Raw genomic sequence first — 27,452 nt, forward strand, 5'->3', positions numbered from 1 at the left:
GTTTGGAGTGTAGTGGATGTATGTACTGCCAATTTTATTTTGGATTAAAGATAGTGTATACAACAAATAACATTTCTGATTAGGAACTAAGTTTTAGTCTCCACAGAAAGCTTCACATCAGGCGATTTAGAACAATTTACGAAAAGTAATGAAAGCTAACGCCTTTAAAAAACACAATTACAAACTATTTTAACTTTTTACACCATTCCAGACTCCTTGCCTGATCTTTCTCAATGTAAAAAAAAAAAAAAAAAAAAAGTGTAAACGCATTTCAATCGGCTTGCATAAAGAAAACCTGAAGGATTTAAAGTACAAATTTAACCTCTGAAGCCATCTGCTGCAACTCTTTTCCCCCTAACTACACCAATTTAGAGACAAGGAGTCTAGAGTGGTGAGACAGGGTTGAATAGCTTGTAGCAGTGTTAACAAAAGATACCGCTGAGCTACAGTAAAGCCAGAATAAGCATGGCTCTAAAGATCACTATCTTTGATCTGACCGGCATATGTGGATGTTGTTTGCAGCAGACATTGAGTATTTGGTCCCAAATCTATATATAGGAACCTCCACGCGGAGTAGGCAAATTTCTGAAAAGATATATATATATATTTCCTACTGGCGGTCGCCAGTAGGTAGCTATAGTTCGGACCTAGTTGCCACAGGAAGAGAGTTTTTTCATTTGCCAATATCTTTGGTGCCTTTGACGAATCTTCACGTAATTTCAAAACTAATACGCCACTCAATAAATGAGTCCTCTGCACACGTTTGAAAATACAGACATGGTGTTTGTTCACACTCCACTTAGTTCCTAGTTAAGGAACTAAGTGGAGTGAAAAACAAACACCATCCACTGAAGAAAATCAAACAATACCATGAAATGTAAAACGAACACCAGTGTGATTCATAACTGTACCATTTATGTCTGTATTGTCAAACATGTGCAGAGGAATAACATTTACTGTGTCTGTGGCCATCTTGACCACAATTTTTGGGGGATTTCGTGGTTAGCCCTACCTTGTTGCACAGTACTAAATAGAAGCTAGAACTAGATCTTTAAGCGGTAATACCTTGATGTGCCATATTGCTATTACTCACCAGCACCTTGTATGTAATACGCCACTCACTTCAGCTGCTGTGTTGAAAGTTTCGGGGTGATCCGTCAAGCGGGGTCAGAGAAAAAGGGGGGCGGGCAAAATGCTTTTTCTCCATGTTAATTTCCATAGGAAACTTTAGACACGACTACAGCCCGAACTGTAAAACAGAATAACCCCAAGTTTCGCAAAAAGGTAGCTCTTGGTCCAAAAAGCACTCTTTTTGTTGAATGGTGTAAATCTGTTCAGTAGTTCCTGAGAAATTCAAAGATTTCTCAGATACACAACTATGGCCGCCGTGGATCCGCGAACCCTCCCGATCTCGTGCCTGAGATCTGATTGGCTGCCAACACTTCAAACCAGGAAGTGTTGGCAGCCATCTTGTCAGTCGGTTGAAACGAGTCACAAGAAAAAAAACAATAAAAGGAGGCAGGGTAGAAACACCCTGACCCACTAGGCCTGTTCAGGGCCAAAAAAAATAAGCTTTTTTAAAAAAAAAAAACAATGTCGGAGTGGATCCGGGAATCCAGCCGTAAATTATAAAAGTTGTCAGAGGCCACACCCCCTTTCTCCACCACTCCTCAAACGTGCCTCCAGGTGCACTACTAGCTGGGGGATAAAGTCCACTTGGCTCCAGAGGGACCTTGGGGGCCAAGAAGTCCTCCTCGTACCTACTGTAGGTTCTACACAGCGGAATTCCTGTGAGCTGGTCGGAGGCCCAGCCCCCCTTTCTCCACCACTCTGCAAACGCTACCGCTAGTTAAAAAAACATAGAAATTCACACAAAAAACAAAGGTTAAAGGGACGTTATAGTTAGTGTCAGATTTTACTCATACAAAACCAGATAAATTCAGCCATTATAGTTACCGGAGTTAACTATAACTCGCGCCCTCGCATTGTACTGCTTATGACCTCATATATTACATCACTCATGACATGGTCAGTGACATCACTGATGAAATCACTGATTGAAACATTCATTTTAGTTTAACATTTACAGTATTAGCCACGCTTTGCAATACTATAGGAAAAGAGAATGATGCTCAATATTTATTTTTTGTAGGCCATTGTATTGCATTTTATTTTAGTCTTGGGCACAAATTATACATTACTAAGACTAGTGCACAGATTCCCTGAAGGATAATAACTACTCTTGATAAATTCAACAACGCAACCACTATGTTTCCTAGCTAACATGATGGGGGTTGCTAATGAATAAACAATGGCACTTTCAAAATAGAAAATAAATGAATACCGTACATCCCTTGTCTGATAACTGAAATTAGAGACAAGATGCATCTCTGTTTCTGAAATGCAGTCTATAAAGCAGCTCCTGATGCAACACATGGGTACAGAGCAATGAATATCCCAAGTGTTACTCGAAAAGTGTCAGACAGCAGACCATTCACTTCATAAATGTTTTATTGATTAGCCAGGGCATTTGAGAATCGCGAGGAGGGATTCCTTCAATAATGGGATGTCAGCTTCTGAAGCAAAACAAAGGAGTACTGACCTAGGAATAACTTGTGACAGTAAACTCCGCCCATCTCATCAGACGGAGTTGCAATGTGATAAGATAGCAACATATGAACTCACCCTGTTCTTCATTCAGTTCATAGTTCCTCTGCAGAGCGTCAATTTCCTAATTTTGTCAGGAGTTTCCTAGTTCATCGATTTGTAGAATATTCTTTCGTCAATAAAAAATGGAAGAAACGCTTTAAATAGAATGTCATTCATGTTACGCGCACTGCCCTCAGGAGAGGCGCTGAAGTCCTCTACGCAGTTCTGCACGCCACTCCGAACCCCAAAGTTAGTTTTTTTCCAGTTGTAATTGTTATCAAGTACAATGTATAAACAAAGATAAGTATCTTTTGTCATGACCATGAAGAAGTTAGCCAGAATGTGTGCATGAGCACCATTAGCATGGTTTGTTACAAGACTCTTATGAAAAGCTCAGTGCGACTGGCCACAGCTGAGCTGTTCGCCAAGTATTCTGCCTACTTACTCTGGTATTGTATGTAGGTTAGAGGATGAAAAAACCTGAAGTGGCTTGCAGCCCAAATGTGTTAGAGTTTATGACAAAAGGCTAGGACTGCCTGCTACTGAAAAACAAGGGCAGCCAGAAATGTAAACTCATTCACAGCTGTGAAGTCCCTGTCAGAGTGAGGGGTGAGCCTGACAGCAGCAGGAGTTGCAAGAGCAAGTCTCGTGTTCAAAACTACCAATAATGAAAAGATAGAACCAGTTATTTTTTACTACAACACATTAGCAACAAGTAATGCAAAAGACAATCTATTATAGGTACCCCAATTCCTGCTCATGTACAGTGCAAACCAACTCCGCTCCCAGCACTACCAGGAGAATCTCTCAGTCCTGCAAGGACTGAGCTGCCTGATCGGCGTGCTACAGGCTGCACGCTGTCAACTACCAGCTCCTGCCACCACCAGCCCTTGCGTGCCCAGCCCCTTAAGAAACATGGGTGCCATTGTTATAAAACATTCTTTCACTATAGCACTAATATGCTCACCACTTGCTGTTGCTTCCTTGGTCCCGCTGTTTGGTCCTGCCACCGCCAGGCTGGATACAGGAGGCAGGGCCTTCTTCTTAGGGGCTTTCATGGTCGCTGCTGCCTCTGCCAGCTTGGCCCGTGCTCTCCTCCTCCTTTTTTCCACTGGTGCGTTGCTGTCCTTGTGTTGCTGGCTGCCTGGCTCCCCTGGCATTGCGCACCAGAAGCGGCTGCAGCCACTCGCTGCCATGGACCTCCGATGCCGCCCTGATTTTCCGCAACAATTCATTGAGGTTTTCGGGCTGCTCTTGGCCACCCTGCTTTGCCATCCTCTGTGCTCTCGTTGAGTGATGTCGCTGCTCTTTATGCCCCAGCTGTGCCCATCAGGGGTCGAGCCTGTTGCCCGAACCTCTTTGTAGTGGGGTGCTGCCGCTGGTCTGTATGCACCAAGTGATCTCTTTTCAAGTATCTCACTCTTGCTGGGGCTGTCTCGCTGTGCCTGACTATTCTGTATCTTTGTGCCAAAGTAAACTGGTGCGCGGGATTGGACTCCCTCCGAACATGCCTCTCGGTACCGCAATATGACTGTGCTACCCGCTTTTGTTCAACTTGGTGTTGGGAGGGGAAGATGCCCCTCTTCTGCGCCCGCTCGGCCACGACTTGCAGCACCGAGCGATCGAGGTCTTCCCCAGATCACGCGTTAGTCGAGCGTTGTCCCCTTTAAATGTGCAGCGTGCTTGTTGACGCCTCCTTTCAGGAAGCAAGAAAGATTCTGTCCCCTGCAGCAGCGGTGTTCTCCCGTCAGCCTGCAAAGAGCCCAAGCTTGGCAAACTTGCACAGAGCAGCGCGCCCTCTGACGGAGAAAGCCAGGGACCGCTCCCGCTGTGTGACCGGTCCGACCCACAGCGCGTCTGCCATGCCTCTTTGTGTTAGACCTGGCACCTTGGCGTGGGTCTCCCTTCCACTTTTTGGTTACTGTGCCGCATGCGTTTTGCTGGTGTTAGCTGCTCAGAGCACTGTGCGACTGCCAATCAGTGCAAGTGCTCCCTGTATAAAGTGTATATGTTGATTGGATTCCATGATTGGCTTATTTGGTGTACTTTCAGACCCAGTAAAGTGTACCAGGAGTGCCAGGGCTTGTAGATCCAAAAGCTGCTAGTGGGCTTGCAGCACTGGTTGTGCCACCCACAGAAGCAGCCTTGTAAAATGTGTCTAAGGTCGGCCATTGCAGAACCTGCGTGCAGTCTGGTACAGTCATGCTGACTGGGCAAGTGCAACCCACTTGCCAGTCCCTAAACCTTCCCTTTTCTTCATATTGGTCACCCCTGTGGTAGGCCCAAGGGCAGGGTGCATTGTAAGTATAAGGTAGGACAAGCCCTGATGTGTGTGGCAGGTCCTAATAGTGAATTACAGCCATTTTCGTTTTTCACTATTGCAAAGCTACCTGTTCTCATAGGCCAGAATGGGCTGTTAGTATTGTTACATTCTATGATCCTAACAGACTCAGGGAACATGGTAGAAATTAGAGTTTAGTATGCCTGAACTCAGAATGATAAAATACATCTTTTAGTAAAGGTTATTTTAACGTTCTGTGTTTGCAAATACCACTTTTATAAAGTTGGTATTTGCTTGCATAACCTTTTCAGCCCACCTCTGCTAGGATGTGTATCTGTTGTCTGGTTTCTGTGAGTGACAGGGCTGGGGAATTCCAGGAGACAGGCGGGGGCAGCCAGGTGGTGAATAGGAAGATTACACCAGGATGGGTGGGAGGAGTGCCCCTTGACTCTGAATAGGGCTGTGCTCTGCCACCACAATGCTGGCTCCATCTCCTGTGGAGCGTCTCATGTCTCTGCCCTGCACCCTGAAAGAAGAAGGCAGCTTCATGTCAACAAATTGCTCAAGAACTGGACTGAACTAGGCAAAGGCCTCCTGGCCTCAAAGAACAAAATATGTGTAGTATAAATATAGGAGCCCTGCTCCTAAGAAATTAGATCCTGCTTGAACCAAGAAGAAATTCTGCCCGACAAGAAGGAACTGGGAAAGCTGCAAGGAGGAGTACTGTCCCTGACCTGGGGGATTAACCTGCAGTGGTTGTCTTGCTGTGAAAGGAGAGGAAAAGACTGAAGAGACTTTAATCAACTTGTGCTTCAACTATCTCCAAGGGCTTGTAGGGTGAGCTTGCCCCCTGAACGGAGTCCCAGGACTATTGGACTCCTCCTGCCTTGCTAAACCTGCTGGACTTTGCCAAGATCTGCCTGCCGCTGGAGCCGTGATCCGGGTGCGACTCGTACCCCTGCCCGCTCTGAAGTCCGTGCCTGGTGCCCCGCACCATGCAACTCTGCTCCCAACTCGAGCCGTAGCTCGCACCGTTCACCAAGGGCCGCCCGCACCTCGCTTCCACCCCCCCCTTCGAGCCGCACTTACTCGCCGCACTCCTGCCGCTGGCTCAGGGATTGGAGCGCACCGCACGGCTGAGTATGGCCCGTACGCTGGCAGTGTACCGGCCGCCGTGCACCGCGCTCGTGAGGTCCCCCCAGCAGCCCCGCACTCCAAGACCCATAAGGACGAAACAAACCGGCCGCCTCGCTCCACGCTCCACACATCACCAAGGCATCCCCGCTAGGAGGCACGACACGGATCAACGCCGCGCACAGTGGACGCCTAAGAAACCCGGGCCGTCCGCATCGCTCCCCGAAGTCCCGCGCTGAAGCCTCGCCCTGAGACGCCTGCAACAAGCCGGACTCAACTCAGAAAGCTGCCAATACCGTCCCTGGTTTGCTATCACTCCTGCCAGCGCTCCGTCCACTTTGGACGCATTTTTAAGGTACTGTGTACGATTCGCCCTCTGTGACCGAAGCGCATCGGACCCGAGCGTCTGCTTCGTGCATTTGACTCTGTGGCTGCATTTCATCCCCGCAGGGTCGAACGAAGAGACCCGACACGCAAGGAACAAGAGAATTATGCATTTTTGTAACAAAGAACTCTTTTCCTAAAACAGTATTGTGGCCTATTTTTACGTTATTGGGTCTTGTGCTAAGCCTTTATATAAAGAATACTTATTTTTATACAAATCCTAGTGTGGTATCCCTTTTTTCGGTGTTGTCATTGAGTTACTGTATGTGTTCACAAATGCTCAACCTATAAAACGCTTCTGAGATAAGCCTGGTCTGCTTGCGCCACACTACCTAGAGGGTGAGCAGGGGTTATTTTAGAGGGTGATCCCCTTATCCGGACTAGAGGAGAGGGTCCCTGCTTGTCACAAGTATTTACCTGTGCCAACCAGAGACCCCCAAATCTAACATTTTGTTCGTTGAGTGTGGGAACCCACTAGGGCTTGGATGATTCCTCAGGTCAACGGTCAGGCTGTGCGACTCCTTCCTGCCCAGTTTACACCGGCCCCATCCAGTGCAGGGAACTCTCCGCAGTCTCGTTAGCGGTGCGAAGGGGGTAGGAGTTCTCTCGCCACTCTCTCACCGCACCAAACGGCCGATGTCCTGAAGGCAGCCGGACGGCGAGGCTCCTTTCCATAGCGGTGATCTCCCTGGGGGCACCGTCAGGTTCTCCAATGCACCGTGCCACTCGAGGCCAGGACGGAGAAGCGACTAGCTCCTTCCTCTGGCATACTCCGATCCTCAGTAAGCTACCCCACGAGCGAGGCTTCAGTCAGCAGCGTCCCGTCCGGCTCCGCTTGTCCCAGGTAACGATACACCCACAAAAGTTGTGTAGCGCCGACGCTGCTCCCCACTCCACGAAGATAGGAGCTTTCCTGGGGGAGCTGCGCTTTGTATCCCCCCCCCAGCGACTTTCCCGCCCTGCTGGCGGGTTTCCCCCCAATTGGGGGGTTCGTACCACGCTTGCGCCCCCATTGGTCGGGGGGGCGGCGCCTACCTGGCGTCCACCGCGGGTGGGGTGCGCGGTGTTTCTCCCACTTCTCTGCGCCAAAAAACAGTTCTTTCCAAGCGCTCGGCATCGGTTACAGCGCCGGCCCTGAGGCTGCACGCTGCCAACTACCAGCACATGGCAGTGATCAGCTTTATGAAATTACCTACGTTCAGGCTGGGATCCGGCTGGGCAGCAAAAAGCACTTCACATACTCAAACTGAGTAGTATATTAGAAGATATCCCATAGAATATGTATACCACCAATCTTCGTCCCTCTTCGGGATTCCTCTCTCTTCACACATTAGCTAAGCTGCTCCTCCTGAAGGATATAAGTATTGCAATCTTGAATCGGCATGAACAGACAGAAGTAGTAGCCCGCACAGTTTTGGTGCCGCTGTAGATGGTGAAGTATACAAACAAGCTGAAACCATCAGAACGAGGCTGTTGGCAAAAGGCGTGGATGGCCTCCTACTGGAAAACAAGGAGATCTCCCACTTTTTGGCTCGGCACTCAACTCTGCAGCTCAGAGGCTCTGTAAATTAAAAGCGACAGTGCTTGTTCTGTTGCAGGCAGCTGGTGGAAGCCATTGTAGGCAACCTCCTCTGTTTACGCAGCACAGAATCATGCACGCGAGGAGAATCTTGCACGAGAGGAGAGGACACTGTAGGAAGAAGCAGTAGAGTTCATTCAGAATCGGGCGCACACATAGGGCAGTCTGCGGAGGCACAGTGGGGGGGGGGGAGCAGCAGTGCTTCAGAGCAATGAAAAAGAGGGGCTGAGGGACGGGTGCAGGAGCGATGAACGCGATGCAAGCGCAGGCCGGGTGACTTGGCAGTAAAACGTGTTTACAAAACGAATGGTTAAAGAAAATCACTAGGAAACTGCTTTAGCTGTCTCGAAAGCTGGATATAAAAACAAGCGAGGAGAGAGCGGAAATAAAAAGTAGTGCACCAAAACTAAACATATGGTAATAGTGAAAGAATCCATGTAGCAGGAACAGTCTCCAGGATGGGAACAAAACAGCATAAGGCGGGACAAATGTAAACTATTCACCAACAAAAACAAAGGAATGTTGAAAGGTAGATGAAACAAACAGTGATAAGCAATAGGCAATTTCAAACCCTAGACTGAATACAGCATGTCTCGAAGACAGCTCATGTGCTGCCTAGGCTCGACCTAAAAAGGGCAGTTTCACCTCCTCGCTAAACTAATGTACTGGAAACTTTCCTAATCAGTCGGTTCCCTTGTTTACGGAATACAGTTCCTATTTCTTAATGATGATTGTTATAACTCAGGATAAAGATGTAAATAACGAAAAAATATTTTGACAGAGATTTAAACCGATTCTTGACATGTTCATTTGTATTTGGCAAATGTGCCTGTAGTCACCCACTCCAGTGTAACAGAATGTGTAAAAACTTCAGTAGTTGCCCTTCATTTTATAGTTTTCTGAACAAGAAATGCATTTCAAAGTTATCATTCCATGCTGATACACAGGTCTTTCAAGTAGAATGTCGTCTTTATCGAAATCTAGATTGCTAAAAAGTTTTTGAAATACACTTACAAACCTGTTTCTTTTGTCTTTATAGCTTCTGCCTTTTTTTCTTTTTTTGAGGAATGTTCTTGTTCAGATTGAATCTAAAACACATAAATAGACCGAAAATATTTATAAAAATGTGTTTCCCTATAGAGCCTGTATCTTTCACTCTGGAACTCACTGTAAAATATGTCCAGAAGCCTGAGGACACAAGATGGTTCTACAATCAGTAGTTCATTCAAGCCACCATGAACTGCTCCTAAACAGAGTATACAGCATAATCAGTTTCGTTTATTCCAGTCTCCTGATCTGATCTAGGCAACCAGACCTTGCATTTTATTTACATATGTTTTAGTGTTTTTCCCCCGACAATTGAACATCTTCAGTGGCTTATCATCTGAAGTTGCACACAATTATCGTCAGTTAACAGACTACAAAGTGGACAATCGCAACCTGTGCACCAATTCACATCAGCTATATCTCACCAACCAAGCACGCCTGAATATGTACTCTGTGGCACTTCACGTGAAATGAAAGACAAGGAATGCTACCACTGCTTCGTACTGGAGTCCTTCGTAGAACATAGCAGACACAAAGTGGCTAATAGTATGTCTGTTCAAGATGACAATGGTCAGACTTTGTATCCAGGCTTGCCAGACACTAGGCATCAAGGTAAGTATCTCATGCCTACGTTCTCTACTAGTAAAGCAACACTTCAACAGAAACAACTGGTAAATGTGGAGGCTCATGCTTTCTAGTGGATAATCACTAAAAAAGAAAAAAAACTAATACTGTTCATAAATTCCAACTTCTCTGTAATTGCTTTTAAAAGAGATTTGTGGCGAGACTTGATCACTTACATTTGTAGGAAAAATTTAAATTGGATTTCAGGAAAGGAAATTGTCAGCTTTTCTTTTCCTTAAAGAAGCACTACATGATAGAAGAGAAGGTCTTTAAGCATTCGTAAATTTGTTTTTTGTTTGGACACTGCATTACTCTCCCTTGCCACAAGCACTGAGACCCAGTTCTTACAACCATCTTGCTTTGGGCTGGCGCTCAAGATTCTATTCCTATTCTCGATTCTTAAGTTTACCATGGTTCCATACCTGGTTTTGGAAATTTTTCAACAGTGTTTATGAATTCTACAGGATACACAGTAAGAGTTTGCTTAACCCCTCCGCTGCACCGAACGTTCCGCGCTGGTGCGGAACGTTCTATTGCGCGGGCGGGGCCAGAACGTTCAGCGGATGTGCACAGCACTACCGAGGTAGTGCACGCGACGTCCGCTGAACGTGCGCCGCATTGAAGGGGTTAAACAATTTTTTCTGAACATTTTTATTGTTTGCTGTTGCAACACCATAACGTTACATGGCAAGAGGCACACATACATTACATTGCTTCATTTTGTAACTTTTGACGCCAGTACAAAATTTAACAAAACCAACTAAATCTTAGGTCAGTATGTTTCCAACAAACATATTTAGCAGGCGTTTTACTCAGATACTCCTCTAGGGCTTAATCAATAATATTTCTATGTATGGGGAGTTACAGATCGCCTCGAAAACTCTTCCATGGTACCCATACTTTTTCAAACTTATGTGGGCAGCCACTACCATGGTAGATTGATCTCTCAGCTCCCATACACCAAGCCATATCATTAGCCCAGTGCTCAAACAAGGAACACAGCGATGATCCCCATATTCTTGCTATGTTGAGAGGGGACACCACAGTACCAAGGTGTAGAAAAGTATGATCTACTATCATGGTTACCCCCACTTTTTGCTGGTGTTATGCTGTTTTCTGACAAGTCTGAATGGGTTCCTACTAATCAGGACCCCAGTCACTGTGGTCTCTTCCTGGCTGACAATGTTAAGTACTTTGGTACCTCCACAATTGGCTACTGATGTGCCCTTGTAAGCCCCTAGTATATGGCACTCGGGTACCCAGGGCATAGGTACACCAGGGGGCCCCCATGGGCTGCAACATGTATTATGCCACCAATGAGAGACCACTCCAACTGTGACTACAGGCCTGCCATTGCAGCCTGTGGGAGTGGGTGCTCGCACCCCTCACCACAGATATACGTTTCCTTATATCTGAGGTCACTACACTTAAAACCTATAAGTCACCCCTAAGGCAGGCTATTCAGTCCTGAGGGCTGGGTGCTTGGTTACAGATGTGAGGGTGCCCCTACATACCCCGGAGTAGATTCTCCAGGCTTTGTAAGTGCGGTCAGCATTTTAATACATACAGTGGACATAAAGTCAATTACGAGATGTCTAACTATATATTGGCTGCATTGAAACCGGTCATGTTTGGTATCAACCATGTTGGAATCCTGCCCAAACACAGATTCCAGTGTTGGATGAAGGATCCCATGTACTGGGGAGCTTACCTAGGATGCCCCCTGCTTTCCCAGTACCAGCCTTTCAGGGTCTAACAGCAAGCTAGCGACACTGCCTACAACAGACACGTTTCTGCCCTCCTGCCAGTGCTGATCTGGGCTCGAGCAGGGGAAGGCAGAACAACAGGTTTCCTTCCACAGGGCGGTGTGACCACATCCCCGACAGCACTTAGTGTATTGGCTTGGGGCGGGGGCGCTTGCCAGTGCCACCAGACTGCTTTGAAGGGCACATTTGGTGCCCTCCTTGCATACTCCAGTTTGAGCAAGTACAGAGAACCCTAGGCTCCTGCTCTGGCGCAAAACTGGACAAAGGACATGGGAGTCTCCTCCCCTCTATCCAGCCTCTCCTCTGGGAGGGATGCTCCAATCGTCCCAACCCTTTCCTTGGGGTACTTAAGGGCTTACCTGTGGGTGGCCCTTCAGATTAGTAAGGGACAAGATTCAAACTCGAAACATATTGAACCGCCTGGGCACATTGGACTTCGCCTGGAACCGAGACTGCACCAAGGCAGACTCCTGCTGCTCCTGGTCTTGCTGTTCTGCAAGTCTTCTTCATCATCATCTGTGCTTCATCCAGGTTCCTCTCCAGGCCTGTGGGCATCAAAGCCACCCTAAGGAATATCCCTTGGAGTGAAGGAGTCACTCCCCTGCATCTGCAGGCACCGCAACAAAGCTAACCGGTCTGCTGCTCTGGATGTCACATGATCTCCGAAAGGCTCAGCAACACAGGTGGTGGTTCTGCAACTCCCTCGAGGCCTGACCTGTCCTCTCAACAAGTTTGAGGCCAGTATCCCTCGTCGGAATCGCCGGCAATGTACCCCTGTGCACTGCGTCGACTTGTCATTGCCAAGGCTTGTTGACTGTTTTCCAGAGATCTCCGGGCTACAAGAAGCTCCAGCCTCCAGCATCTCTTCTTGTCAAGATCTTTGTCGTCCTCGCATCCTCTGCACCGTGGGCCTGCATCTTTGGTGAGCTGCTTTAGGTCCTTTTGCGATTCCTGTGCCTTAGGTCTGTGGATCCTCTTGAGGGTCTTTTTAGGCTTCTTTCCCCTGCTTGCTCGGGGCCTGCTAGGACTCTCCTGCACTTGTTATGTCCTTCTGACCTTGCTGGCCCCAACATTGCACATTTTTTGTTTATCCCATCTGTTGCTGCTGCCAAGGCTTGTTGGTACTCCCGCCGGACATCAACCCCCCTGGTTCTTAACTTCCGACGTGGGACAGCTAGTAAATGGCTCCCGGTCTTCCACAGCGTCGCCGGGTCCTCACAGCTACACTGACATGTCACCGTCATCACTCCTGCAGCTTCCCTTATAGGTGGTCATTGGTCTTCCATGCCTCCTGGTCACTTACGAGTGGCATAGACTCTGTCCCCTCTGCTTGTAGGTTCTTCTCTTCAAGAGTCCATCCTTGGATTCCACCGGACTCTGTTCACCTTCTTCACCAGCAGCATCTTTCCTGAATTCCTCCATTGTGGTCTACGTCGGTTTCCGACATCACTTCGCACCTATGCACCCAGCTTCCCTGGTATAGGTATCCTGGAGTATCCATGGGTGGGTGACTCTCCAACCTTCTTCCACTGGGTTTCTTTAGGGTTCAAGGGGTAGGGTCCTCTTCTTGAAAACTGCAACTGTGGCTTTCCCGTTGACTTGCATTGAGTACGCAGCTGTGTTTCCACTCTGCACACAGCCTCCCTGGGGTTCCTGGAAACTTACCTTGGGTGGTTCCTTGCGTCCCCAGCTCTTCTGGACCAAGTCCCGACATCGGTCGCAGTTCGCATTCCAATTCTTTGCTTTGGTCTCCCCCTGGAAACCACTGTGTATTTGTGCTTACTTACCTGCTTACATGTGAAATATTGTGTGTATTGTGTGGATACCTCCGGGTAGGAGATATACCAGTGTGTTAGTGTATGACAAATATACTTCTTTTTATAACTATACTGTGTGATTTTTCTTCGTTTAACCTACTCTATATGATTAGTTCTGGTAAAACAAGCTGCTTAATGCTCCTTCTGGACTAACCCCCATGGCTGTTCTTAGAGAGCTTTCCATGGTTGTCTAAGACCACTAAAATCACCATAAGGGTTGTCTGGATTAGTGCAAGGTACTTCACTTAAATAAGTGTGCACCATATACTAAACTAGCCTCCTATGCAAGGCTAGTGAGTAGTCGCTGATACCTAGTACTTGTTTTTTTTCCTCATATCCCAAAGATATATAGTTTTTTTACTCTGGGGCTAGTTCAAAGGAACAATCTCTTGTACTACATCCCATCACCGTCCCCCAATAATCTGTAAGTGCCAGACAGTTTCAAATGGTATGCAAAAACGGGCCTACCACACTGCATTCTCTGAGGCATACATTAGAGTCAGCTCGCTCTATTTCCCTATCACTTCCCTTGTGTAATAAACCTTATGCAGTATGTTAGGCTGTATTAGCTGGAAGCCAGTCCTGATAGCCACTTTTCGAGGTGCCTGTAGTGCCCTACTCCTTCCCTCATCTTATAAGCCTTCTAGATCCCTCTCCCACTTTGACCTGAGACTTAGTAATCCATCTGAAAGGTTAGTCATCATTTTCTATATAAGCAAAATTACTTTCTGTGCTAGTAGTTCTGTCAATGTTCGGTCCTTCAAGGGATTAATGTCCTTAACCCGTAATCTAGGTGGGAGTCCCACCTCAACTAGGGTTAAGATGCAAGCATGTGACTCTATGAAAGATATCAATACTGGAAAACCAGAGTGTACCATTATGTTACTTATCTGATAGAGATATCTAACCGCAGATTACTTATCTTTGAATTTTCCAGACGTCATACTGGATCCGGAATATTTTTCTCCGAGCAATACGTTGGCTCCACGTGACTGGATAGTCACCATCCGGATTAGAAGTGACGCTTGCGTCACCTATATATGCGGCACCTCAGCGGGTCAACATCACTTTTCTTTCCACGCCAGTCAAACACTGATCTGATTTTGACAGGATTCTTCGACCTTTTGTCAACCCCTTTTTGGTGTGTAGGAATATCATCTAGGAAGACTTTGGGGGTTAAGCTGCGTGGCGCAGGTCATCGCACCATGTCAGCGCGACCACAACTCTAAGCTGTGCTTAGACTGCTGGGTCATTGCTCCGAAGGCTTTGAGGGAGCGGTCCCTAAAGCTGCACACGGCCTGGCAGTCGACACCATACAGACTCTTCAGAGTTCACAGTCCCGGTCCAGAGGAATGTCCCGCACTGCTCCAAGAGTCCCAAGTCTTCTTCGTCCCACTCAAGATCATATGGGTACTCAGATAGAGGTACAAAAAACACAAGTCGCCGAAGCGTTCTTCAACTTCTTCCCGTCTGTCAGCTAATGCACCAGAGGAATATCGGCGGTTAAGGTGTCGTTCTCTGGAACCTGTGCCAACTCGGCACTGCCCCACTTTTCCGGGGGCCTGTGTGACCTCAGCTGAACTTAAGGAGTTTTACGAGGTCATGCACCTCATTTTTGATTGGCCTGACCCCTCAGGGGCGCCTTCAGACCTTAGGGGCACCTCCGGCCCAGACGGCCCCCCTTAGATCCAAAGATGGATCCAGACAGGTGTGGGTCATACCACTGTGACCTTCCGCGGATGCTCCCGGCGATGCCTGCGCCTACTGGCAGAGCCAGCCCCATCCAGATTCCACGGACTACATCCTCCTTGGGGACTGAATTTCCACCTCGAGAACAACAACGACGCCAACTCCGCCACCCTGACCGCCAACCTCGCCAACCTCTGCCTCAGACAACTCGTCACCGCACCCACCCACGCCGCTGGCCACACGCTGGACCCGGTCTTCTCCACAGGCACCCACGTCGCCTTCGACCACACCACCGAACTCCACTGGACCGACCACCGCTGCATCCATTTCACCTTCAATAAACCAACCACGCACCACCGCACCCAACAGCTACCTCGCCGCTGCTGGAGCAAAGTCACCGAAGACCAGCTGATCACCACCCTCGCCCAAAACCCACCCACCGACCGACCCCACCAACCCAGACACCGCAGCCCGCAACCTCAGACAGTGGATCGACGACTGCGCCAACACCCTTGCCCCACTCAAGAAACCCTCCAACAACCACGCCAGCAAGAGAGCCACCTGGTTCACAGACGAGCTGCAGACCTCCAAACGCGCATGCCGGAAACTGGAGAAGATATGGCTCCACGAACACACTCCGGACAACCTCGAAGCCCACAAGGACCCCGCCCGCAGACATCACCACCTCATCAGATTAGCCAAGAGATCCTCCTTCAAAGACCGCCTGGATAACAACGCACACGACAGCAAAGAGCTCTTCAGCATCGTAAAGGAACTCCAACCCCAGCGCCAAGGCCAACGACATACCGCCCTCACAAGAACTGTGCAACTCACTGGCCATCTTCTTCCACCGCAAGATCGCTGACATTAATGACAGCTTCAACACCATGACCGCCCCGACTACACCAGACCCCACCTCCCCTGTGAACACCACCAGCGCCAACCGCCTGACCTCCCGGTCCAACGTCAACGAGACACGCAAGGTTATGAACTCCATCCACTCAGGATCTCAGTCAGACCCGTGCCCACACCACGTATTCAACAAAGCAGACGCTGCCATCACACCAAAACTACGGAAGGTCATCAACATCTCCTTCGAAACAGTGACATTCCCAGAAAGCTGGAAACATGCCGAAATCAACGCACTCCTCAAGAAGCCCAAGGCGGACCCCAAGGACCTCAAGAACTTCCGGCCCATCTCCCTGCTCCCGTTCCCAGCGAAGGTCATCGAGAATATCGTCAACATGCAACTGGCCCACCACCTGGAAGACAACAAAATCTTGGACCCGTCCCAGTCTGGGTTCAGAAGAAACCACAGCACCGAGAGAGCCCTCATCGCCGCCACAGACGACATCAGGCGCCAACTAGGGTGGGGGCGTGGCTAGCAGCCGGCGATGGTGGCTGATTGAACTTAGGGCTCCATAGCTGAGCCGGAATTCATCCTGCAAACGAGGTGCCCGGAACTCCCCACTGACCACTGAAGCGTGGGAAAGGGGTACCCCCCTCTGGGCTACGAACGCGAGGGCAGCAGTGACCAGGAAGACCCCCTGCGTGATCCTTGCTGGTAAGCTGGGCGCTCTGACGAGTTGAGAAAGATGGCGGGCGCGATGTGAGGAAGGATCATCCCGATCCTGAAACGAAACTGGAGAGTGTACAGAGGCGAAACAGACGGAAGGCCTGCTGAGGGAGATCACTGGGTTGAGCAAGCCTGGGCCCTGGAGTGCGGCGACGCCAGCAGAACGAGGCTGGGCGGCGGAGGCGAGACCAACATGGCAGCCGCGATGAACGTCCGGGATGCGCCACCATCGGAGCGCTAATTGAAACTAAAGAGCGGCTGGGGCACCAGATCGAACAGCGGAGGTCGGAACCGGCATCGGAATAGCGGCGTTCCTGAGTGAGTGGCGGTGGGGCGCCCGCTGACTGCGAGGAGTGGTGCAGCGGGGGCCTGGGACGCTTCCCTGGACACGCACCTGGAGCGCCCCGGGACGCGCTCAGCCGAGAGCAAGGGTGATGCCCGTGGTGATCCCCCGGGGCCCAGGCACTCGCTGCGGGCTGGGGGACAACAGCAGGGCGAGGCTACGGCCACAGGTGCACAGACTGGTGTACGCTCCTAGGGGGGGCCCCCCCTCATTTCCTCCCCCCACAAGCGGGAGAACAACGGGAACACCAGGGACAGTCTTAAAAATACCCCAGAGGCTGTTTGAGGGGTGAGTGACACGGCACAACATGAGAATTGCCGCGGCGGTTTAGAGAGCCGCGGGGAAAGCCGCTTGACACTGATAGAACACAGCGGTTCATCTGGACTGTGCTTTCGGCGGTGGGAACCGCATCATTGGAAATAGGCCGCGGGCGGCCCTGTAGAGCCTAGAGACCTTGTTGGGGCCTGGACAGATTGAGAGATCCCACGACATAGGTGCCTGCCGCATGGGAGAGAGGGAAGAGGACTGCCGGTTGCCTGAACACATCCAGAGACACTGCTGTCTGCTGGAGTTGCGGGGAGTGCTGGGAGAGAGTGCACCTCCTAAAAGACAGTTGGGAACAACCCCTGGCGCGCTGTTGCCCCATTGTCGGCAGAGGTTAAGATAATTCTGAGGGTGAGAGCTGCCCGCCAGTGACGATGACATAGATGTCTTCACAAACACGGGATCAGAAGAGACGACCTGGCTCCGGAGGCCCCATAGACTAGAGGCCACACTGCCCTACAACTAGTGCGGTCTGAGGCCCCCTGGAGACAACGCATGGAGGGGGGAGCCCCAATATAGGGGTGGCAGTAAGCCTAGAGCCCTGACACTGACGGCCTGCGAAACAGCCGCAAGGAGTGCCGGCCTACACCCGAACCGAACCTGAAAGCTGAGGCTGATCATTCACGACTAGCTGTGAACGCGCGCAGGGAAACAGCGCTCTGAGAGGGAAACCCCAGGGAGGGACAGCCAAGTGCGTGCCCCTGTGGCGTTCATCAAGTTCAGCAGGGCGACCTGGGTCACCGAAAGGCCATCCAAAGATGGGAAAACTAAAAGGGCCGAAGAGCGGGTCCCAGCAACCCGCAGATGACAAGCAGCCTGAAAGAGAAGTCCAGGGAGAGGGCGAGCCAGTGAGAGATCCCCAATTGCAGCAACAACTGGACAAAATCCTACCAGCAACATCAGACTCTCGCACAGCGCTTCAGCAGGACATAGCGCAAGTAGCCACGGGGTTGGGCTTGCTCCAAGCCGACCATGGAAAACTGACCGACAGAGTCACGGAGGTAGAGGGCACGCTCCAGACCATAGAGTCGGCACAGCAGAACCTTAGGGCCGCCCTACACAACGTACTGGAACGAGTAGGGGCTCTGGAAAAAAGAGCTGAGGATGCCGAAGGCCGCAATAGACGGAACAACATACGGGTGGTAGGCCTACCGGAGAAAATCCAAGGATCGGATATGGTACACTACCTAGAATCCTGGCTCCAAACTGTGGTAGCACCGGAGGGTTTGTCTACGTTTTACACGCTGGAGCGAGCGCACAGAGTGCCGGCTCGTCCACCTCAACCGGGTCGACCCCCCGAGACCAGTGGTGGCCCGACTGCTGCATTTCCGAGACTGGGACTTGCTCCTCCAGAAAGCGAGAGTGAACGGCCCCTTTCAGGTGGAGAATAGTAAGGTCAACATTTTCCCAGATTACACATACAAAACCCAGCGCCGCCGGACTTCTTTTTTAGCGGTCAAAAGAGAGCTGCGCACTGAGGGACTACAGTACTCACTCCTATTCCCGGCCAAGTTGAGGGTTATCGTGGACGGTAAGACTTGGGTCTTTGACACCCTGTTGATGCCTGCGCCTTGCTGGAAACCTATAAGGCAGGTAAAGACGGCGGTGAACAGGAACTAGAAACTGCCATAGGAGGCTTGACACAACGGAAATCAAGACTACTTCGAAACAGGCAGCGGGGACTGAGGAGAACGTCCCCATTTCAGGCAGCAGCAGAGCGGCTGGGGGCATTGGCAGCAGGGTCCACACTATCGGCTACACTGGAGAACCCATCTATGGACGGTACGGGGTCAGAGAGAGAACGCTAGATCAGATTCAGAACATTCGGAAACAGATAGTGTACAGCTACCGAAGGTTACACCAGAGACGGCAGAAGGTATGCTAGATAAAGGATAGACGGAGGAGGGAAGCGACTCCGCTGTGAACTCGGAACTGTGAAGGCTCCCGATGTTGGCTTAACGAGGGGGGATTGGTTGTTAGCTGTGTGTTGGGGGAGTGAACACAGGGAGTACTTTTTGTTAGGGCTCAGGGATCGGAGAGATCTTCCGGAGCATGCGACCACCGAGCAGCAGCCGGCCCCCTTTTATTGGCCCTTAAGGCATGCCCGCAGTTGCCACTGACGGGCTTAGAGATATGTTGTATGTTGTGATAGTTTGGATGAGAACTAGATGTTTGTTGCTAGGTCCTGTTCTGGGGGGGGGGGGGGTCACTGAGGGGTGTTTGGGTAATGGGGCTGGAGGGATTGTCACTGACGCTGATGCACAGAAGAGATGTGGAGAGAAACTAGGAGAGTTGCGCGGGAATCTGAGCGAATATGGGTGATTTTACCAACTTACGATGCATAACCTGGAATGTGCGGAGTCTACACACCATGACAAGAAGACACAAAGTCCATGCCTATTTGGTCAGGAGGGGAGTACATATTGCAATGCTTCAGGAAACACACTTAACGACGGCTGAAGGGACGGCACTGCAGCGCAGGTGGAGAGGCCAAATTTATAATACCACGTATTCAGCATACGCTAGGGGCGCGTTAATATGGATTAGAGCAGGGGTCCCTTTCCAGTTAATTAAGCAGACGATTGACCCAGAAGGCAGGTTTGTGGCCATCGAGGGAAGGTTAAGGGGTAGGGAGGTTTCCTTCTGCAGCGTATATGCACCTAACACTGATCAACTGGACTTTCTGTCGGGGATGTCGGGGTCACTAGCGCGCTATCTAGCAGGCCCATTGGTGATGGGCGGCGACTTTAATTCTGTAATGGACATCTTATTAGATAGATCACATCCACCCCTGGCTGATTCCCCGATACACCGATTAACGAAAGGGAGACTAGACTGGCAGGCACAATGGGGACTGATTGATGCCTGGCGTGCACAACACCCACAGGGTCGAGATTACTCCTACTTCTCAGGCATGCATGAACTTCAAGTGCGCCTGGATGCAGTTTTATGCTCCCCAGGAGTGATGTCCACTGTAGCCCACTCTGAATATCTTACCAGAACGATATCAGATCATAACCCTTTACTGATCACGATGCAATGGATGCCTGGAGTCTCATGCGTCCCTACCTGGAAGCTCCACCCCAAGACACTGGAAGACCCACTCTTTCAGGCCGCATTAGAGGAGGGGATTACTCATTATTTTGCAGAGAACGCTGGGACAACTGAGACGAGGCGTTAGAATGGGATGCCTTCAAGGTGGTTGTCAGGGGCTCTGTATAGGGATGTATGCCGGAGTGCGGAAAACACTATTAAAGGATTTGGACAGAGCTGATAGTGCACTTTGAGAGACAGAGCTTTTATGACCTGGCCGTCCAGAGCTCCAGGAGCAAGTTAGTGCGGCAAGGAAAGCAGTGGCAGCAGAAGTAGAATGCTTGCGTAGCTTTGACCACAAAGCATACACAGCGAGGGCCCATGCAGAGGGCGATAAAGCAGGAACTCTGCTGGCTTGGCTGGCCAACCCTATGAAAAGAAGCTCCCCTATCGTAGCTTTAGACACGGCAGAAGGACAAGAAGTGCATACCCAAAATAAAATACTGCAATGCTTAGAGCGCTATTATGGGGATCTTTATAAAAGTAGGCTAGAGACCGGAGACCCGACCGTAGATATATTCCTCAGAGACCTACAACTACCAGAGTTAGAGCAGGAACAAGCGGAGAAGTTGGGGAAAGATATTGAAATAGGGGAGATACGAAGCGCCATTAAAAGTATGGCCCGCAATAAAACCCCAGGACTAGACGGCCTGCCCATAGAATTCTACGCGAAATACGTTGATTTACTCGCACCCAGACTCCACGAAGTCTACAAGGAAGCGAAGACATTAGAGCGGCTGCCGCAATCAATGCGAGAAGCGTTAGTAATACCGCTGCTGAAACCAGGGAGAGAAGGCAGGAACACAGCCTCTTACAGGCCGCTGTCGATGCGGACTGCAGATTATAAAATCTTGAGCAGCATTTTAGCGACCCGTTTGTTACAACACATGACCACACTAGTCCACGAAGACCAGACGAGTTTCATACCGTCACGGAATACGACTGCGAATGTCCGACGATTAGTGCGCCTTCTGGGAGAAGTTCACCCAGAGGCACTACAGCCGATGATACAATCGGTAGACATTGAAAAGGCCTTCGACAGCTTGGAATGGGAATATTTATACAAAGTGTTGGGACGATTCAGCCTGGGAGACGGGTATTTGCAATGGACGAAAGTACTGTACACAACTGCGATGGCCAGATTAAAAGTAGGAACACTAGTATGCTCGCAGTATCCTGTAGAGAGAGGGACGAGGCAGGGGTGCTCGCTGTCTCCGCTGTTATTCGCCTTAGCAGAAGAACCGCTGGCGATCACGGTAAGGAAGGGGGACCACTACAAGGGATTGAGGGGTAAAAATGGCCAGCAGTATATATCTCTATACGCAGATGATCTGCTACTTTTCCTTTTGCTGATGAAGCAATGTCGGGAGCTGAACGATTGCTCTCGAACTTCGGGGAACTTTCGGGACTGAGAGTGAACTGGTCCAAAACATGTTTGTTCCCAGTGCGACAGGGGGAGGCCCAGCCCAATACAACACGAACGGTACGATGGGAACCCAATTGCCTGAAATACTTGGGAGTACACATATACCACGAGGCGGCAGACCTGCTGGAAGGAAATATAGGACGGGGCGTAAGGGCCCTGAAAAGCAGTATGTTCTTTTGGTCCACTCTCCCATTATCAGTGACGGGCCGCATAGCGCTGTTAAAAATGATAGCGCTTCCCAGGTTTCTGTATTATTTCAGAACATTGCCAGTGTGGATACCTAACTCTATCTTTAGGCTGTTGAAATCTATGATAGTATCTTTCCTATGGGGCTCGGGGCGTCGTAGAGTAGCGCAATCAACGCTCATGAGATCTAATATCGAGGGAGGGCTAGCGGTACCAGATTTTGAAACATTACTTGGCCGCCCAACTGCAGGTTTTTACACAAGAGGTAGCGAGAGTGTTTAGGGGACCAGAACACAAGTGAACGGGGGAACCCCATGCCATTTTCTATCATTTATAGCTCTCCAGCTGAAGCTGAATCTCAGGGACTTGACATTAGAAGAGAACACACTTAGACTGTGCTGGAATCGATCTCAACGCAAGACAGGGATACTACACCCCTATGCACCCGAAATCCCCCTAGGAATGGTGACAGCATTGCCGCACGGAGGCGACTGGTCACACCTACAAGTTTGGGAGGAGGCGGGAGTCCAAATGCTGGAAGACTTATTCGAAGACGGAACAGTGCTGCCCTACACTCCAAGAAAGATTTGAATTACCGAGAGTTGACTTCCTGCTGCACGCAGCAGTGATGAGAGCGGTGCAGGCACATTGGCAAGAAGGATTAATGGAACCTAAGACAACGAGGGCCTGCCAGAATGTCATGATGGCGGCAGGTACCTTTAAGGCGGTTACGTGCTTGTACTCTAGAATGCTAAATTAAATGTTATTGCCATTAGACACTTTGAAGGGGAAATGAGAGGAGGACCTAGGGAAAGCCATCCCTGAAGCGGCAGGGGCGCAGATAGTGTGAAGGGCCTGGAAAAGCACGAGGAACGCTAGGTTTCAACTAGTACATTTCTATATTCTTCACCGAGCGTACTTAACACCATGGAGGGTGAAGAAATTCTTCAAAGTGGAAGAGGCGGCATGCCCTAGATGCACGAGAGAAGGGGCAGAATTGGCACATATGCTATGGTCCTGCCAGAGGTGAGTCAATACTGGAAGGAGGTGGGGGACACACTAAATGCGATAACAGGAAGACGGCTCGATTTTGATATGGCCATCAGTATTCTACACTGGTTCCCTCACACACCAAAGAATAAGAGCACTAGCAAATTTGTGGACATGGGACTCATACTGGCAAAGCGTGAGATTACAAAGCATTGGAAAGCAACAGTAGGTCCCAGCAGGAATAGGTGGAAGAACGAATTGCTCAAGTGGGCCAGCAGCGAAAGCACACTAAGGTATCAACAGGCGCGCAGGCACAAGAATGACAAGATGCTAGAAGCAGCGACAGCATGGGAAGCGCTGGTTCAGGCTTTACGGGACCACGAGACGCAAGATGATAATGTGGAACAGCTCATTGTTTGAGGTAGGACCCTAGACCATGGCAGGGCATCAAGTGTGAGAACTCACGTATTTTCCTGCGCGCACCTATACAGGAGACAGGACACATCTGCAGGCGTCAGTGACTGGTTTGGAGGGGAGGAGGGTAAGATTTAGATAGAAGCATGTTGAAGAAAAGTATTCAAAACCTTGTTTAAATGGGATGCTGATTGTCAGAACTATTGTATTCAGTAATATGTCACTATGGGATGAGAGTAATGTGTGTTTCGTACCAATCAAGTATGTTTTGTGTACAGACAACGGCGAAACATCAGCCCTCATCCTCCTGGACCGGTTAGCCGCCTTCGACACGGTCTGCCATCGCACTCTAAAGACACGCTTCCTAAAAGCCGGAATCCAAGAGAAGGCCCTTGACTGGACCATGTCCTTCCTCTTGCAGAACCCAGAGCATCCGCCTCCTGCCCTTCCGATCCGAGGCCACCGACATCATCTGCGGCGTCCCCCAGGGCTCATCCCTCAGCCAGACACTGTTCAACGTCTATATGGCCCCCCCTCGCACAAGTGGCCCGCCAACACGACCTCAACATCATCGCCTACGCTGACGACACCCAGCTCATCCTCTCCCTTACCAAGGACCCGCACACCAACAAAACCAACCTCCACGAGGGAATGAAGGCCGTCGCCGACTGGATTAGGAACAGCCTTCTGAAGCTGAACTCGGACAAGACGGAGGTACTCATCCTCGGACCCACCCCCTCAGCCTGGGACGACTCCTGGTGGCCGACCACGCTGGGAACAGCACCAATACCCACCGGCCATGCACGCAACCTAGGATTCATCCTCGACTCCTCCCTCTCCATGTCTAAACAGATCAGCTCCATCTCCTCCTCCTGCTGCTACAACACCCTCCGCATGCTCCGCAAGATCTACAAGTGGATCCCGACCGAAACAAGAACAGTGACACAGGCCCTCGTCAGCAGCAGACTGGACTACGGCAACGCACTCTACGCAGGAGTCCCAGCCAAACACCTAAGACGACCCCAACGCATGCAAAACTCCTCCGCCCGACTGATCGTCAACATCCCCCACCGCAGCCACATCACCCCCCACCTGAGAGACCTACACTGGCTCCCCGTCGACAAGAGGATCACCTTCAAGCTCCTCACCCACACACACAAAGCACTCCACAACGCCGGACCAGCCACCTGAACAGCAGACTCAGCTTCTACACCCCCACCCGCCAGCTCCGCTCTGCCAGCCTCGCTGCTGTCCCCCGCATCCAATGAACAACCTCCGGCGGCAGATCCTTCTCCTACCTCGCAGCCAAGACCTGGAACACCCTCCCTACCCACCTACGGCAGAGAACAATGTTCGTACCTTTCCATGACTCGTGCGGGCGTCCACTATGTTGTACCCCTAATAGCGGAGGGGCAAATTTTATTTGGAAGATTTTATAGAACTCCAACGGGATCTTATCGGAGACCACCGCTTTCCCCGAGGCAAGCTGATGTATAGCATTTTGCACCTCTTCAAGTTAGATATCAGCTTCTAACTTCCTTCTAGCAGCCAGATCTAGCTTCCTTCCCTCCTCATACAGAATTCCTAGTAGCTCCTGACCTCCCTCATTGTATAGATCCTGATAGAACTCCTGAAAGCCCCGTATTATATGGTCATGATCAGTATACATTTTCCCATCCTTTTTTAGTTAGACTGTCTAATTTTTAGATTTTTTTTGCCTTATCCATAGTGCTAGGAGTTTCCTGGCTGCCTCTCCATACTCATAGCTCTCACGTCTATGAGTCGGATGTTCTGCAGCAACTTTCTGGGTATAGTAGCTGTTTATCCCTGCCTTAACCAGTGTAATTTTAAGCTGAGTTTGTACTAGATCTAACCCTTGCGTAATCCTTACCAGATGTTCTGACTGAATCTCAGCCAGTTTATCCAATAATCTCCAATTCTCTAGTTGTTTCCTCGTATAGGAGGCAAAGCTGACAATCTCTCTCCTTAATCCTGCCTTAAGGGCATCCCATACCACGGCCCATGGTGCACTATATCTATTAGTGTCAAAATAATCGATTATCCACTTTTGAATATGCTTATAAAAAATTCAACCAGTAGTTTTCTATCAAAGGTCCATTGATATCATTGCTTTGAGCTCTGCTGGATCGTAACCCTGAGAACCAGGGGATTGTGATCAGACACTCATTTTGGCAGTTTCTTTATTCCTGATGTATCCAGAATCCCTCTTGAAATTATAACATAATCCAGGCAGACATACTTTTTGTGTGGGCAAGAGTAGTATGTATACCCTGAATCCAAAGGATATTTAAAATCCAAGACATCAATCAAGCCGTGGCTAGACATGAGTGAAGATAGAGCCCTATAAACTCTAGGTTTTTGAGGGCCAGCAACATTTTCAGAGATTTCTAACTGGGTCATATGTATTGGGACAGATACCCCAGGCTGCTTCAAGTAAGAGGAAGGCATTGTCTGCATATAAGACTAAATGGGTAGTGTTACATCAAACACACAAAAGGTGATGGGAGGAATGCTTGTAATAAGTCTAACCACTTAACCACTAGCAATTGCTTGTGGTAGTCAGGCCCCATCATGCTGCAAACTCTACCGGCCATTTGAGAACATTTTACAGTCTCCCACAAGCGCCCACATATATCTCTGCCTTGACCCAGTCCTCTTGGAGGGGTACCTGTGCTGTGGAGGAAAAACAGAGACCTGGCAGGCCAAAAGTGACACTGGGGTCCCCCTTTGTTCCTCCGCTACAGCACTTGAACTTTTCAAACCCTTGGATATAATTTGAATCTCTGGGCTGATTTGATATCTGCACTGCTGCCGCATACTGATTGCACATGTAGCCTCATTGGAAAATAAGGGCAAACACAATACAAACCGATCCCGAATCCCATTCGAAAGTAAGAAATCCTCACACCAGACAGAAATGGAGCAGCCACAGGAGATGATCACTGCTCCTTCCATGGTGGATATCAGTTGTGATAATCATCTCAAAGAAATCCTTGCTGATGTGGACCATCAATGTCAAGCTAGACCTCATTGCAAGTCACCTTGACATGATGAAAGAACGCATCGACATGCACGATGATCGTCTGGATCACCTTGAAGCTAGAGTCTCGGATGATACCCACGCAACAACCAGTGAACATTTACTCAGAATGGATAAAGTTCTTGATCTTATAAAGACCAAGAATGAGGACTTAGAAGAGCAATAATTTGCGCATTATAGGTGCCACGGAATCTAGAGCCATTGACAATATGAAGGATGCCAGCCCACCCCATAATTGCGCATCTCTTAAATTACAATGACAGAGACATAGTTCTGCGCCTCTCCAGGGAACACGGTGAAACACTATACCAAGGCAATGGGATTTCATTCTATCCTGACTTTATCATTGCAGTCTAGGGCACCAACAGAGAATTTCGCTCCGCCAAAAACCTTCTTCAACAAAGCAGAGATCAAAAATGCCCTCCTCTATCCTGCCAAACTGCATGTCATGTATGAAGGAAGAGCACACCACTTCACGGACGTGAAGCCAGTCCTCAAGTTCACCAGAAGTATATCGGCAAGATCGCCACTGGGGTCCCCGCAGGGCCGAGAGGAGACGCACATGAATGACAATGAACGACAATAACTAACCGCACAGATACTCCAGTTCACTGATATCCCACTGCCCTCTCCTTCAGGGAGACGCAGCCGTGACCGGTCAGCCAGCGCTGCTTGTGCCTTACATGTCGCCATAAGCACAGATCTAATACTGAACCTGGACTGATGGACAATTACAGAGGTGGTCCCACCATTTCAGCCACCCAGTCTAAGTCTGGGTGGGAAGTTCGCTCGGCTCTCAGTCGCCCTTCGGGATGAGTCCTATATATGAAGCATTGTTTTGGGGATGTGAATGGGATCAGTATTCTCAACCAAGTTTGGGTGTGGGAGGGGGCAGGTTCACGTGGTATAGTTTTGGACTGTTTTCTTCGTTTGTTACACTCCCTCCCCTGACCCATTCACATGGCTAACGCTTGGGACTAAGAACTTGCACCTTACCCTGCATCCTGGCATATCTAGTTGGGCATGCTTTAACTTTACGACATGCTTGATATCCCTACACTTGCATTTT

The 27,452-nt window shown here is 49.6% G+C and overlaps 1 protein-coding gene across 1 annotated transcript in view; it reads right to left on the minus strand.

Annotated features, from left to right (window-relative positions):
• LOC144821279 (protein RIC-3-like) overlaps nt 1-27,452 on the minus strand; it is a 233,901-nt gene that overhangs the window by 126,311 nt on the left and 80,138 nt on the right. Inside the window, exon 3 of the mRNA XM_078678119.1 lies at nt 9,046-9,115. Within this exon, the coding sequence (XP_078534245.1) occupies nt 9,046-9,115 (70 nt within the window). The remainder of the gene's footprint in view (nt 1-9,045; nt 9,116-27,452) is intronic.

This window comes from Lissotriton helveticus, chromosome 1_1 (assembly GCF_964261635.1).
Source record: "Lissotriton helveticus chromosome 1_1, aLisHel1.1, whole genome shotgun sequence".
Taxonomy (NCBI): Eukaryota; Metazoa; Chordata; class Amphibia; order Caudata; family Salamandridae; genus Lissotriton; species Lissotriton helveticus.